Source organism: Chlorocebus sabaeus, chromosome 21 (assembly GCF_047675955.1).
Source record: "Chlorocebus sabaeus isolate Y175 chromosome 21, mChlSab1.0.hap1, whole genome shotgun sequence".
Taxonomy (NCBI): Eukaryota; Metazoa; Chordata; class Mammalia; order Primates; family Cercopithecidae; genus Chlorocebus; species Chlorocebus sabaeus.
In genome coordinates, this window is record NC_132924.1 from 38,341,087 (window position 1) to 38,356,984 (window position 15,898).

Below are 15,898 nucleotides of genomic sequence, written 5' to 3' on the forward strand. Positions count from 1 at the left end.
AAAAAGCTTCCATTGTTTTGTTCCCTTGCATCAGAATCCACTTGGTGGTGACTGAAAAGTCTTCAAAGAGGTTGACACGTCCGAGATGAGTCTGAAGTTTGGAGGACAGCACGGGACCGCGATTCCAAGGCGCCCAGGCTGAGAGCGCAGGCCACCCGCCAACCTCCACCTTGGCGCCCCGCCCAGCGGGCACAAAGCCTCGCGGGAGGTGGGGCCTCGTGACGTCACAGATACGCCCGCCCCCTTTACGTCGTGCTCTGAGGAGGCCAGGAGATTTCTGGCGGAGCCGGCGCCATTTTGCCGGAGCCTGCGACCGAGTGGGAGTGGAGTGGAGCGGCTGTGGTTGCCGACTCTTTCCTCTTCCCCACGGTCCAGTCAGCGGGTTAATTAGGCCATCGGCCCTCGAGCCGAGACTTGTCTCTTATTTAGTTCTGGGGAGCGCCTCGTCGACATGAGTGATGTAGAGGAGAACAACTTCGAGGGCAGAGTGAGTACAAAGCCGCGGGAGCCGTCTAGGCGGCGGCCCAATGCTCGGGGTTTCACGGGAACAAGCGCGGTCGGGCGGGGTTGCGGGTAGTCCCGCGAGGAGCAACCTCTGGAGCCATCGCGATTGCTTCCTCCCATCCCAAGATGGCTTCTGGGTTCCACTCCTTCCCCCAAACACCACGGATAACACCCCTCCCCCTTTTTTGGAGGCTGATTGATACCTGGACTTCTGGGTCCTCTTCCCGCCCCGCCCCCGCATTGCTCCCGTCCTTCTCCCCACCCCTGAGGCTTCCTTCTGTCTGCTCCGAGGTGTGGGTCCCGGTCGCGGTTGGGCGGGAGGAGGCGGCAGGGAGCTCCCCTCCGTCCGGATAGTGGTAGGTGCTTCCTGCGGTGGCATTTCTGGCGACCCCGAGCATCGTAGAGGGTCTCGGGGTCGAAAGTGCGCGGGGCTGTTTTCCGGGCGGGGAGAAGCTGGCGTGGGACTAGCTGGGGCCTGTGTCTCCTTGGCTCTCTATTGCAGTGAGCGGCCGCGTCTCTGTTGGAACCGGCGGCGTTGCGTCTATAAAGGCGAAAGCCTTGAGGTTGAAGGTGGGACGAGCCTAATGAAGTGGTTAGTCAACGACCGCACCGACCCTTAAGCGTTCTTAAGACGAGAGCTGTGAGGGGAAAACTACGCAAGGAGCCCTTTTCCCTTAATGTCCCTTCGACTTTTGCTTTCACTTCGAAATGAATGTGGAAATGCTTTCACGCCTTATTTTTCTAATTCCTCGATGTTGGGTTTTTTCTCTTCTTTATATCTGAACTTTTTAATGCTCTTCTTCCTATGACCTTTCATCTAAAAACTGACCACTGCTTTACAGCTTTTTACGGTAAAAAAACAAAAACAAAAACTGTCTTTAATCTTACATAACTGAACGAATTCATTGGCTCAGTATTAAGATAACTAGTCAGTATGTACTGTTCTGTAACTTAAAAGATGACCTGAAAATTAACAGGCCCTCTCCCATTTCTCTTCTCACCCTATCCCCCACCGAAGAGGGCTTAGAAGAAAGTTTTTATTAATGTATTTGGGGTCGTAGAAATATAAACATCACAAAGAATACGTTATACCCAGCTTAAATGTACTGGAACGTTTTTCAGTGAGTTTCATTTCCAAAGTTTACCCTACATTGGGAATTGTAGAAGTGAGTTCCTGTGAAACTGGAAGGAAGACAAAAGCCCCATGCAACACGTTCCGGGCTGTTGTGTTGATGTTTATTCTAGTCACTAGGGGAAGCACATAAAAACACTTGAGGTGTGTACTGGAGGGCGAATTTTGTCCTTTTTTGGGAGTTCATGATATAAAGATCTGGAACCAAAAAGTCAAATCAGAAGGTCGGTTTAGGCTTTAGTTCTCTTTGAGGAAAGAGATTTAAAGCAATAGACTGTGATAGTTACCCAATAGACTAAAGAAGTTGCCTTTCTTTTGATTGGAATTTTTTGACAAAGTTTGGAGCATGGAAACAAATGAAAATTGAACTTGCTCATTTTTTAGGATGGTATATTGATTGCCCCAACATAACTTTCTAAAATCATGCAATAAGCATATATGATGGTAGTTGTAAAATGCTTCTTGTTTTGAAAATGTTGAGTAATTGTCGATAGAAAATTTGCTGTCCATTCATACATTTCTTCAATTAACTTTCATTATTAAAAAAATAGGGAGGTTGATGTTTGATTTGGTTTGTGGGGAGTGAAGAGAACTACTAGAGGGACCTTGTTTGCTTTTTTTTTTTTTAATTTATCAAGTCTAGGAAAGGAGTGAGTTGCAAGTGACAATTGCCACTTTTCCCTCCTAAGAAAGTAACATGTTAAGATTCCCACCCACCAGCCTGGGCGACAGAGTGAGACTCCCGTCTCCCCCCCCAAAAAAAAAAAGATTCCCACCCACTTTTAAACTAAAATATATGTAGGCATTAAAGATTTATTTAATAGAAATAAAGGGCCTTACGGCCCTTTGTGGTCATAAGAAAGACGTTTTTCACAAGTGGTACCCACTTGTATTTTCGTGGAAATCAGCTAGTGCTTGTAGGCTCACCTGTTGTATCTTTTTATGTTTTGTCTTTTAGTTTTTATAGGTTGAGATAATTGTCTTTATTTGCAATTGGTTAAAGAATTAGAACAATGCTAGGAGCTTGTCTGGAGATGTCCTTTTAAAATCGTTTCTGGCCAGGCGCAGTGGCTCACGCCTGTAATCCCAACAATTTGGGAGGCGAAGCGGGTGGATTACTTGAGGTTAGGAGTTCGAGACCAGCCTGCCCAACGTGGTGAAACCCTGTCTCTACTAAAAATACAAAATTAACTGGGCTTGGTGGCGTGCGCCTGTAATCCCAGCTACTTGGGAGGCTGAGGCAGGAGAATTACTTGAACCTGGGAGGCGGAATTGCGCCACTGCACTCCAGCCTGGGCAACAAAGTGAGACTCTTATCTCAAAAATAAATAAATAAATAGGTCCATTAAAGAAATTTTAAGTGGAGATGTCCTTTGGAGCCGGGAGTAAAAGTAGCACTTAAGCATTGGCTTTCGCATGTCTTGATAAAAGTAATGAGTTGTTTGCCTCAATACAGCTTCAACCAAAATTGGGATTTTGAGCTCAAAAACTGTTAATGCCCTTCATAGAAGTTAAGGGCAATGGAAATCTTTTCTTAACATTTTACACCTCTACCCCTAAAATTTTAAGAATTGTACTTTATAAAAATGTGCAATTTTCATACAACAGCCCAGTGTTGATAATAGAGGTTAATGATTCCTTATTGTTAGGTACCTATCTTGTAATTCCAGAGTTATTTATGTTTTCTACAGTTGAAGAGGAAAAATACGGCTTATTCTTGCCTCCTTTTCAGGATTTGTTTTGGCTTCTTGAGTAGCTGTAATATTTTTGAGAGACTCCTACAGGCCGGGCGGGGTGGCTCATGCCTATAATCCTAGCTACTTAGGAGGCTGAGGTGGGAGAATTGCTTAAACCCGGGAGGCAGAGAGCCGAGATCGCATCACTGCACTCTAGTCTGGGCAACAGAGCGAGACATTAAAAAAAAAAAAAAAAAGGCAAACATTTATCTGTACCAATTTGGAATTAAAAGTTTTGTGTGTAAAGATTTTTTGTTAAAGAATAGAAGAAATGGGGGGAGGGTCCTTTTCTGAAATCTGAGAATGATAGGGATGATGACTACTTATTCAAAACCCAGCTCTGTGACTGCCTTGTTTAAAACAAAACAAGGCCGCGCGCGGTGGCTCACACCTGTAATCCCAGCACTTTGGGAGGCTGAGGTGGGTGGATCACAAGGTCAAGAGATGGAGACCATCCTGGCCAATATGGTGAAATCCCGTCTCTACTAAAAATACAAAAATTAGCTGGGCGTGGTGGCGCGTGTCTGTAATCCCAGCAACTCGGGAGGTTGAGGTAGAGAATCACTTGAACCCAGGAGGTAGAGGTTGCAGTGAGCCGAGATCGACCACTGCACTCCCCACAGTGCACTCCAGCCTGATGACAGAGGGAGACTGTCTCAAAAAAAAAAAAAAAAACAAACCCAAAACTTTTAAATTGGGCTTAAAATTTGTGTATGAAATTTTAAGATAAATGTGAGAGATGTCAACATTTTGCTTATTCAGCATCTTTAGCAATTTAATTCCATATATCATCAAATTGACCTTACATAAGGATAAAGCTTGCTTTCTTAGAGTAGGGATAGTGTTAACCTAAGAGAGTCTTGGGTTTAATCTGTTTTCCTAAATTTAAGTACTATCATTTATCTGATTTTAATGCTTTCAATTGTTCTCCTCCCCCCTTCCATTTAAGCAAAGAATTTGTAAACTTAAAAAAAAAAATTTAAATCTCGAATTTTTATATTTGAGGTTCTTTCACTGAAGGATGCTGATCTGCTCAATATAAGTAGATGGCAAGATTTTGAAAAGGAGCAGCGCAAGTAATTACACCCACCGTGCATAACTAATTTTACAGTTCTGTCATAGAGGCTTATACTTTGTACTACTCATTAAGTGGAATATAGAACCTTGAGATCTGAAGGAATGTCCAGGGATTCAAATATTTAGGGATGTGTGGTTTGGAAAACACTTCGTGGGCTTAATTTTGTTAATCCACCAAACTCTAACCTATGATGTAGCATAACAAGTGTGAAATATCATCAATAATCAGTATAGTAGTTTCTTAGAACTTGACTGACAGAAAACTTTCTTTAATAGTATCAGTGGGTGCTCATTCATTAGATAACTAAAAGATGTGTATTCATGTGCTAATGAATTAAGACTGATTGCTATTTGTTCATGTGTCCTCACAAATTTAGCAAGACAGGCATGGAGGTGAAAAAAGATAGTAACAACCAGATGAGGGAAAGATTGTATACACTGAAGAAAAGTTGAGAGGAGAATAATAAAGGGAAATATGGTTTCCCTTCCCTCCTTTTAAGTTACTTCTATATATAGTTATATATAATCCTTCCTGTCCCATGACTTTCACCAAAGATAGAGTGACTAGGCCTGACTAATATGTAGAAGAAAAGTTGTGATTTTTCCTTGAAACCAGGACCCTATCATCTGACTTGCCAAGATTCATAAATACTGTATAACACCAGAAGATGAGAACATAGAGAATGCTGTAACAAGTTCTTAGTAGTTTGGGTTTAGTTGCTATTTATTGGCTTTTAATATGGTTAAACCACATTAGTCCTTAAAACAAACTTGTTTTTTCTACCTTTGAAATTGCCACTTATACATTAGCTTTTTGAACATTACAGTTGATCATGATATATAAGCTAGGAGACTTATGAACCACATTTAAAATCTGTACAAAATATTGTAAATTTTACAGGTAATTTCACAATTATGGTATGAGTTTAAATTTGATTATATGTGGGTGTCAGTTACTAAATCATTTATGATAAGACTATTCTAAACTTCAGAGAATAAGCAAACGTACAGTATTAGAATATGTTTGAGTCTTTGCAGATAAAGACCACATTGACTTCAGAATGCAGCATATAGGCATGCTGCATTTAAAAGAAGGGAAATTATGTTTAAATTTAACTAATATGAGCAGTTGCTATCTTCTTTTTAAGGGATTTGTTCTAATAACAGTTATGGTTTAAGGAGAGAATGGAAGTGTTGCTTTAACTTCATGGGGTCTGTATAAGTATTCTACCATACCCAAGAGGAAGGAAGCAGAACTGTTCTTTCTATAGGCTGAGGTTGAGTAAATACAGGTTTTTTACAAGTCTTGAAGAATTTCTTTAGTAAATAGTAAGATGAATATTGTAAGGTATTTGGATAATTTAGGTACATTTCCCTTTTTTTGGGGTACTTGTGATTTTCCTGAATGCACTAGTGTGTATCTATGGAAATAGAGCTCCAATGTCATAAAGTAGCAGGAAAACACATTTTGAGTAAGTTTGTTTTACAAGCTTCTACTCATAGACTTGGACTTGAGTAAATTTGGCACTATTAAATGGCATAGAATTTGCCTGACCTTAATGTTAGAGTAAGTTACAGTATAGCATTTAATAGTTTATTTTAATGGATAGCACATATATATTGTATTGGAATTTCTTTTTATAGTATGACACAGACTATATTAAAAGACTGCAATTATTGTTTGCTGTAGGAATTGTTCATGTTCCTCAACAGTATGTACATGTATATAATAACCCTTTTCCTGATTAAAGAATAGTACGTGGTTATTGTGGTTATTCAGTGTGTAAAATACAACTCTGTTTTAACACAGACAATTCTTGACCAGCTTGTATTGGATACACTGTAATACTTTCTTAGTATTAGTTCCCTCCTTTTAATTTTTGGCCATTTCCTTCAACCAACAGCAGGGGCATCTTGATAATAGAATAGTTTAATCAAGCAGGCCGGTTGCGGTAGCTCATGCCTGTAATCGTGGCACTTTGTGAGGCTGAGGCGGGTGGATCACCTGAGGTCAGGAGTTGGAGGCCAGCCTGGCCAATGTGGTGAAACCCCATCTCTACTAAAATAAAATACAAAAGTTAGCTGGGTGCGGCGTTGGGTGCCTGTACTCCCAGCTACCCGGGAGGCTGAGGCAGAATTGCTTCAACCCAGGAGGTGGAGGTTGCAATGAGAAGATTGTGCCATTGCACTCCAGCCTGGGTGACAGAAAAACCAAACAAGCAAATAAACATCAAAACAAAAACCTGTTTAAGCAGGTTGTGCTGTTAAAAGAACTTTTCTGCCTGGCTTCTGCTTTATAGCGTGTAAGATAGACTGGAGGCCTATTTAAGATTTCTGTTAAAATTCATGATATGAGTTGAGTTATTAATCTGCCCATTTCAACTGGGCAGTGTATTTTTAATGGTTGTTGGATGCAGGAGCCAGATTACTGAGGAAATGTAGGATTCTTTGACTGGACAGCTTTAAGAACAAGTAGTCTAGTGAAATAGGGCAGATACCACCCATTCCTAGCAATTTTTTTTTTGTTTGTTTGCAATTTCAATTCATTTTCCAAATTATGGATAGTTTTATGAATTTCTTTGAGAAAAAGTTGAAATTATTTCATAATGAAGACAAGTCAGAGAGAAAAGGATTAGTCTAGCATTTATTCTCTTTATATAAAGGACTTCTTATAGCCTGATTCCTAATGTAGAGTTCCATGAAAGTGGCATTTATTTGGTAACAGCTTTTGAGAATGTTACTTTATTTCTAAATAATTATATACTTGGCAGTTTATTCTTCCAGTTAAGTTTACTAACAGTGTTACTGACTGATTTGTTAATGTAAGTGTGTAAATTGTTTTTGAAAGTTAAAATGAAGCTGGGTGTGGTGGCTCACGCCTGTAATCCCAGCACTTTGGGAGGCCAAGGCAGGCAGATCAAGGGGTCAGGAGATCGAGACCAGCCTGGCCAACGTAGTGAAACCCTGTCTCTATTAAAAACACAAAAATTAGCTGGGTGTGGTGGCGCGTACCTGTAATCCGAGCTACCCAGGAGGCTAAGGCAGGAGAATCGCTTGAACCCGGGAGGCGGAGGTTGCAGTGAGCTGAGATCTCGTGCCACTGCACTCCAGCCTGGGCTACAGGGCGAGACTCCATCTCAAAAAAAATCATGGTGACAATTTCGTAGCTAGGAAGAAGAGGACTGTTTTAAAGTTAGATGTTTCCATGAAGAAATTTATGCAGACTTGAGATTTCCTCTGAGATAAAGAGAGAGAAGGGCAGACAACAAAGGAGATTAGGTATTTGTGACACCTTTGATAATAAAAAGCAAAGCTTCTTTTAAAATAAATCTAATGTTGACCAGGCATGGAGGCTCACACCTGTAATCCCAGCACTTTGGGAGGCCGAGGCGGGCCGATCACTAGAGGTCAGGAGTTTGAGACCAGCCTGGCCAACATGGGAAAACCCCATCTCTCCTAAAAATACAAAAATTAACCAGGCAAGGTGGTACATGCCTGTAATTCCAGCTACTCAGGAGGCTGAGGCAGGAGAATCACTTGAACCCAGAAGGTGGAGGTTGCAGTGAGCTTAGATGGCACCACTACACTCCAGCCTGGGTGACAGAATGAGACTCCTCCGTCTCAAAATAAATAAGCTAACGTCTCTTAAAAAGACATTCTATCATACCGTAATGCTTTGCTGCTACTCCAAAACTGGGATTTAAAATTTGAATTTTAAGATGGTACTGAATTATTTTGTTTACTTTAATAAAAGGTTTTTATTTCCATCCTAGTAAAATTAAAGGATTGTAGTGTTTTACAGAGGAAAGCCTCCTGTGTATATATAAGAAGGACAGTAGCAACTTTCGTAGATAATAATCCAGCTATTGCTATTCAACAGTAGCATAAATGAATGTTATGTCATAAGATCTGTTTTGTAGAAAGGGAAGCCAAAAGAGAAGAGGGGAATATGAGATACTCTTATCTGTTTGGTTAATGAACCAGTCTGTGAAACTTAAATTACAAGCAAATTAGCCATGCCTTTTTTTTAAATAAGATACTGAATATGCTGTTTTCATAGTTTCAGTGACTGAAAAAGCCCAGATTGCTATGCCTGCTGCAGACATCTGTTCAGTAGTTTAGAGTATCTGAGATGCAGTGAAAGACTTGTAGGTAGCTAAATGGGAAAGGTTGGTATTGAGTGGAAAGGTAGCTGTGTATTTCAGTTTTGATAAATAAGTCTTGACATTAAACTTGAAGCAAAGGAAACATTTTCAGAAAGCTGTTTGAGTTGTGTGATAGTCTTAAGGCATAAATAAATTGGTATGAAATTACTTCTGTGAAATGGAGATAATTATTTACACTGATAATCAAGGCTTAACTGGACAGAAACCAAGCTGTCTATCCTGTTTTGATCATGAGTGCCTCATATCTGTTAAAAAAAAAAAAAAAAAAAAAAGCTTATGATCAGTAAGTTATTTTATTTGGAATGCTTTGATTTACATCCAATTTTTTCAGAAACCCATCACTTTTTGGATATAGGATATAGTCACTGAAGGGAGTGCCAGCATACATAAATGCATAAATTATGTAAAAACTGAACAAAACAGGTGGAATCAAAGATAAAGACCATGATATACATTTTGTACCTTCTTGCACATTGTGGTATTTCATGGATAATAGAGCATTTTAAAGTGATATGGTTGCAAAAATATATATATCAGGAATTAATAAGCTAATGGGGAAATTTTAAGACTTTGATGTCTATTAGTTTTTTCAGTATGCTTGTTTGTCTTCAGAACATATTTTAAGTCAGAATGAACAAAGATAGTGGTCAAAGTTGAAAGAAGGTGTAATTTTACTGATTTTTTTCTTTTTGACTTATTTGAACTCTGATATGTGCTATGGGTGAGTTTAGATAGGTGTGTACAAATATTTCAGCCTGGGATGCCTTACTCTAACTATATCTTGATTTCTTAGCATAACTTAGTGAAAGCTTGTTTTAAGAATCTTCAGATTATAAAATAGTGAAAATTTAACAGGTGGGGGGGAATTATAGTTGTTAGATTTATGTTTGAATTATTTATATTAAAATTGCTCACATTTTAGGAACTAGAATGAAACATGGGAGGAGGGTGAAGAGTATGGTTAAAAAAACATTTAGAGAAATTTAGTAACTTCTCTGTTAGAAACTAGAGTTTTGAACAATTTTAAAGACTATAAAATTGTTTTTTTTTTTTTTTTCTTTTTTTTTTTTTTTAAATTAGTTACTTGCACTTTACCTGCTGGCTTTTCCATTTGGTAGATAACATTCTGAACTCCAGCAGAGTTTTATAATCCCCACGTGCTTAAATATACTAAATGTTCTTTTTCCATTAAGGTTAATGTTCGTGAAGAAATTGAAGAGTTTTTTCCAAGAATGTGGAAGATAAATCAAGATAAAAGAAGGCTAATGAAAAGTATTAAAGATCAGAAAATTAAAATTGAATGGGGGAAAAAATTGAACAGAAGATTGGTCAGATAGAAGCACTTGAATTTTTTTTAAGGCTATTTTGAATTGTTTGAATTGGGGAAGAATACACGAAGTATGAAAAATGAAAAACTCAATGAAGAATGAAGAGAAGTAGAAAGCAAGAGTGAAGTAGAATTAAAAGAATCTGGAAGAATGAATGGGTCCTAGGTTAAGTAAATGTATGGTTTATGTTCCAGTGTCTGTATGATCAAGTTGTAGATGAATTTGCATGATTACTTAGTTAATAGAGAATTGGTGATCTGGTTCAAGTAGGGAATTATTGAGGACAGTTAGCAGTATTAACAATGGGTTATTATTGAGCTGAAATTTTTTCTGGAGGGTGTTGCCTAACCATTTGTTTTTCAGGAGCAATCAATATAAATAATTACGGTACTTTAAATGTTAGGTGTTAGGCATCTACATGACCAGTGCCATTTGTAATACTGTCTTCTTTGTTAGGAGTCTCGCTCTCAGTCAAAATCTCCAACGGGAACTCCTGCTCGTGTAAAATCGGAGAGCAGGTCAGGATCTCGTAGTCCATCAAGGGTTTCCAAACACTCTGAATCCCATTCTCGGTCAAGATCAAAATCCAGGTAAGTCTGTTTAAGATAATACTTAAAATATTCTTCTGGGGTTTTTGAGGACAAAGCGGTTGTTGGCTGCATTTTGTGTAGAAATTTCACAAAAGACTCAAAATGACGAAGTAGTTTTTCTCAGACTGCTCTTTGTAAATGAATACCATATCCCAGACAAAGACTTGGAAGTACGGCTTAAGCCCAGGAGTTCCAGGCTGCATTGACTGCACCACTGTACCACAGGCTGGGTGCCAGGGAGACCCTGTCTCTGAAAAATAAGAAATTAATAATAAAATCATCTCCTGGCCCAGTTAATATATTGGATAGTTGCAACCAATACAAATTATGTGTATATAGCCATCGATTTAAGTGTGTTTGACATTTGATAATTAGTGTTTGGTTTCTATGCCAACAATATTTGCACAACAAAAAGGTGGTTTTCTGCATTGGAGTCTCACATGTAATTTAGTGCAGAGAAAGTTGATGTGTGTATGTTATGCTGGTTGGTCAGAACGATTGAGAAGCATTTTTAGGATTTACATTCCAGCTACATTTTTATCTGAAGATTCTGACTCTACGTCCACGGTAGAGCTCTGGTCAGATGTAATTGGGCAGAAAAGTCCTCAGCTAATTCGGGGTCCCACCACCACGGACAACAGAAACGCTATAGTGAACCGATGCAGAACCGATGCAAAGTCATTGTCAAATGCCCCAGGTGTACTGAGGTGGGATAAAAAGTTTTAAGACAGGCTGGGCGCAGTGGTGCACCTCTGTAATACCAGCACTTTGGGAGGCCGAGGTGAGTGGATCACTTGAGGTCAGGAGTTTGAGACCAGCCTGGGCAACATGGTGAAACCTTGCCTCTACTGAAAATACAAAAATTAGTTGGGCGTAGTGGTGAGCTACCTGGGAGGCTTAGGCAGGAGAATCGCTTAAACCCAGGATGTGGAGGTTGCAGTGAACCGAGAGATGGCGCCACTGCCCTCCACCCTGGGTGACTTCTTTTTTTTTTTTTTCTTTTTTTTTTTTTTTTTGAGATGGAATTTTGCTCTTGTTTCCCAGGCTGGAGTGCAAGGGCGCAATCTCAGCTCACCACAACCTCCACCTCCCAGGTTCAAGCAGTTCTCCTGCTTCAGCCTCCCTAGTAGCTGGGATTACAGGCACGTGCCGCTACACCCAGCTAATTTTGTATTTTTAGTGGGGGGGGGGGGGGGTCTCTCCATGTTGGTCAGGCTGGTCTCGAACTTCTGACCTCAGGTGATCCACCTGCCTCGGCCTCCCAAAGTGCTGGGATTATAGGCTTGAGCCACTGCGCCTGGCCGAGACTCTTTCTTCAAAAGAAAAAAAAAGGGTTTTAAAACAGCCTGACCAGTTAGCTTACTTCATTGTCATTTCTTGGGTGGAGGGATAGATTTTACGTCTTTGAACAGTCTACTTGCAAAGGGGCATGAGACAGAAAAATCAGTTAAAAGGCTGTACTTTTCTTCGGGTTAGCAACCATGCTGTTTTCTGTTACAGCAAGGGTCTAGCCCAGTGCTCGATTACTTATTACTCAGTTATTAAATTTATTATGTGCAGAATAGCACGGGCTAGAATTTGAGCATGGATATAGAAAGAAGCATGTTTTTGCCTTAGGGCCTTTGCATTTGCCACCTTCAACCTAGAACATTTTTCTCCTCATTTCATTTGATTGTCACCTGAGAACATTGAGTTACTCACATATCCTTTATTCCCTTACTCTTAATTTTTTTATGTTATTTGTCACTGTCTAATTAAAAAAAAAAGTAGATACTCTTGAAGGGTTTTGTTTGTTTTTTGAGATAGAGTCCCGCTGTGTTGCCCAGCCTGCAGTACAGTGGCACGATCTCAGCTCACTGCAGCCTCAGCCTCCTGAGTATCTGAGATCACAGGTGCCTGGCTGATTTTTTGTATTTTTAGTAGAGACGGAGTTTCACCATGTTGGCCAGGCTGGTCTCGTACTCTGGACCTCAGGTGATCCGCCCACCTCGGCCTCCCGAGGTGTTGGGATTACAGGCGTGAGACACTGCGCCTGGCTGGAAGAGTTTTATTGTCTCACTTTAATTGCTGTTTAAAAGTAATAATTGATGTTTTGGTTTTTTTTGTTGTTTTTTTTTTTTTTTTTTTGAGACGGAGTCTCGCTCTGTCGCCCAGGCTGGAGTGCAGTGGCCGGATCTCAGCTCACTGCAAGCTCCGCCTCCCGGGTCTACGCCATTCTCCTGCCTCAGCCTCCCCAGTAGCTGGGACTACAGGCGCCCGCCACCTTGCCCGGCTAGTTTTTTGTATTTTTTTAGTAGAGACGGGGTTTCACCGTGTTAGCCAGGCTAGCCTTGATCTCCTGACCTCGTGATCCGCCCGTCTCGGCCTCCCAAAGTGCTGGGATTACAGGCTTGAGCCACCGCGCCCGGCCCCCTAATAATTGATGTTTTAAATTAAGGGTTTTCTTACTTTTTTTTTTTCTTCATTTTAAAATTTGGAACTGTAAATTGGTGCTAGCTAAAATGGGAAATATCAACTCTCCTAGTGTTATTATTCACCTATTGTGTTTCATAAGGTCTTCTCTCTAGTTTTATTCCTGTATTCCATATCCTCACTTTGTAAAATCATGCAAAAAGTTTTTGCTTGATTACTTAACAGAAAATTGGTGATCTGGTTCAAGTAGGGAATTACTGAGGACAGTTAGCCGTATTAACAATGGGTTATTATTGAGCTGAAAAAAAGTAGAGACTCTTGAAGAGTTTTGTTTTGTTTTGTTTTGTTTGAGATGCAATCTTGCTCTGTTGCCCAGGCTGGAGTGCAGTGGTGTGATCTCAGCTCACTGCAACCTCCACCTCCTGGGTTCATTGAGTACCATATAGAAGGTATTTTATATGACTGTCATCACTGCTGGTCTGTGTCAGTTAAGGGTGGGTCATATGAATGGTAGGTAAGAATTTGTTGAATTAGTTTTTTTTTTTTTTTAAGACGGAGTCTCACTCTGTTGCTAGGCTGGAGTACAGTGGCCTGATCTCAGCTCACTGCAACATCTGCCTCCCGGGGTCAAGTGATTCTCTTGCCTCAGCCTCCCGAGTAGCTGGGATTACAGGCATGCGCCACCACACCCAGCTAATTTTTTGTATTTTTAATAGAGACAGGGTTTTATCATGTTGGCCAGGATGGTCTTGATCTCCTTACCTTGTGATCTGCCTGCCTTGGCCTCCCAAAGTGCTGGGATTATAGGCATGAGCCACTGTGCCCGGCCTGTTGGATTAGTCTTACAGGCAAAGAAAGGACTGCAAGCAACTGGGAATTAGAGGAGATGAACTAGAAGAGCAGCAGTAGACAAGTGAGATGTTATAGAAAGTATCAGTAAGTAAAGGCTTAGGCTGAGTGTGGTGGCTCATGCCTATAACCCCAGCACTTTGGGAGCACAAGGAGGGGTGGATCACTTGAGGTCAGGAGTTTGAGAGCAGCCTGGCCAACATGTTGAGACTCTGTCTCTACTAAAAATACAAAATATTTGCCAGGTGTAGTGGCATAGGCCTGTAGTTCCTCAGGAGGTTGAGGCAGGAGAATCACTTGAACCCAGGAAGTAGAGGTTGTAGTGAGCCAAGATCAGGCCATTGCACACTCCAGTCTGGGTGACAGAATGAGATTCTGTCTCAAGGAAAAAAAAAAAAAAAACATGAAGACTCAGAAATGTTAGCAGTTTTGGGCCGGACACAGTGGCTCACACCTGTAATCCCATCACTTTGGGGGCCGAGGCAGGTGGATCACTTGAGGTCAGGAGTTCGAGACCAACCTGGCCAACATGGTGAAACCCCATCTCTACTAAAAATACAAAAATTAGCCAGGCACACTGGTAAGTGCCTGTAATCCAGCTACTCGGGAGGCTGAGGCAGGAGAATCACTTGAACCTGGGGGGTGGAGGTTGCAGTGAGCCGAGACGTGCCATTGCAATCCAGCCTGGGTAAAGAAGTGAGACTGTCTCGAAAAGAAAAGTTATCAGTTTTGATGGGCATTTAGGTGGTGGTTGAATTAGTTTAGCAGATGCTGAATTGCAGCAGGCTAAAAAAGGATCGGAAATGGAAATGATACTTAGCAGTGAGGGGAATGTAGAACTTTATGGGCCAGGCACACTGGCTTAACTGGGGAGGCCGAGGTGGGCAAATTGCTTGAACCCAGGACTTCAAGACCAGCCCGGGCCACATGGCAAAACCCGGAAAAATATGAAAATTAGCCAGGCATGGTGGTGCAGCTCTTTGGGAGGCTGAGGTGGGAGAATTTCTTGAGCCCGGGAAAGAGAGGCTGCAGTGAGCTGAGATCACACCACTACACTCCAGCCTGGGCAACAAAGAACTATATGGAGAAAGTAGCAGAAAATCAAAAAGGATTTTGTTTGTTTGTTTTTTGAGATGGAGTTTCGCTCTCGTTGCCCAGGCTGGAGTGCAGTAGCACGATCTCGGCTCACTGCAGCCTCCACCTCCAGGGTTGAAGCGATTCTCCAGCCTCAGCCTCCTGAGTAGCTGGGATGACAGGCGCGGGCCACCACGCCCAGCTTATTTTTGTGTTTTTAGTAGAGACGGGGTTTCACCATGTTGGCCAGGATGGTCTTGATCTCTTGACTTTATGATCTGCCTTCCTCGGCTTCCCAAAGTGCTGGGATTACAGGCGTGAGCCTCTGCGCCCAGCCTGTTTTTTTGTTTGTTTGTTTATTTTTATTTTTAAATAGAGGTGTGGAGTCTTGATGTGTTGCCTGGGCTAGACTTGTCCTCCTGGGCCCAAGTGATTTTTCTTTCTTCATCTTTCATGTAGCTGGGAACATAAGCACACGCCACTTCACTTAACTAAGAATCGAATGATTTTATTTATTTATTTATTTTGAGACGGAGTCTCGCTCTGTCACCATGCTGGAGTGCGGTGGCATGATCTTGGCTCACTCTAACCTCCGCTTCCTGGGTTCAAGCGATTCTTCTGCCTCAGCCTCCCAAGTAGCTGGAATTACAGGTGCCCACCACCATGCCTGGCTAATTTTTGTATTTTTAGTAGAGATGAGGTTTCAACATGTTGGCCAGGATGGTCTTGATCTCTTGACCTTGTGATCTACCCGCCTCGGCCTCCCAGAGTGCTGGGATTACAGGCATGAGCCACTGCACCCAGCCAGGATTTTATTTTACAGCAATAGTTGGGTTTTTGTCTTTTGGTTTTTGTTTTGTTTTTGTTTTTTCGAGTCTCACTCTGTTGCCTGGGCTGGAGTGCAGTGGCCAGATCTCAGCTCACTGCAAGCTCTGCCTCCCAGGTTTATGCCATTCTCCTGTCTCAGCCTCCCGAGTAGCTGGGACTACAGGCGCCCACCACCTCGCCTGGCTAGTTTTTTTGTATTTTT

The 15,898-nt window shown here is 41.5% G+C and overlaps 1 protein-coding gene across 7 annotated transcripts in view; it reads left to right on the forward strand.

The window, feature by feature from the left end:
- The first annotated feature begins 267 nt into the window (after nt 1-267).
- Nucleotides 268-15,898, forward strand: part of TRA2A (transformer 2 alpha homolog) — a 29,401-nt gene continuing 13,770 nt past the window's right edge. The window contains exons 1-3 of one of the 7 annotated variants that reach the window (XM_073009061.1): nt 268-487; nt 1,007-1,096; nt 9,809-10,533. Coding sequence is in view for 1 of the 7 variants with exons in the window: in XM_073009059.1 (XP_072865160.1) it covers nt 452-487; nt 10,400-10,533 (170 nt within the window). In the remaining 6 variants the exon portion in view is untranslated. The other 6 variants (XM_073009065.1, XM_073009062.1, XM_073009064.1 and 3 more) reach the window with 6 other exon arrangements.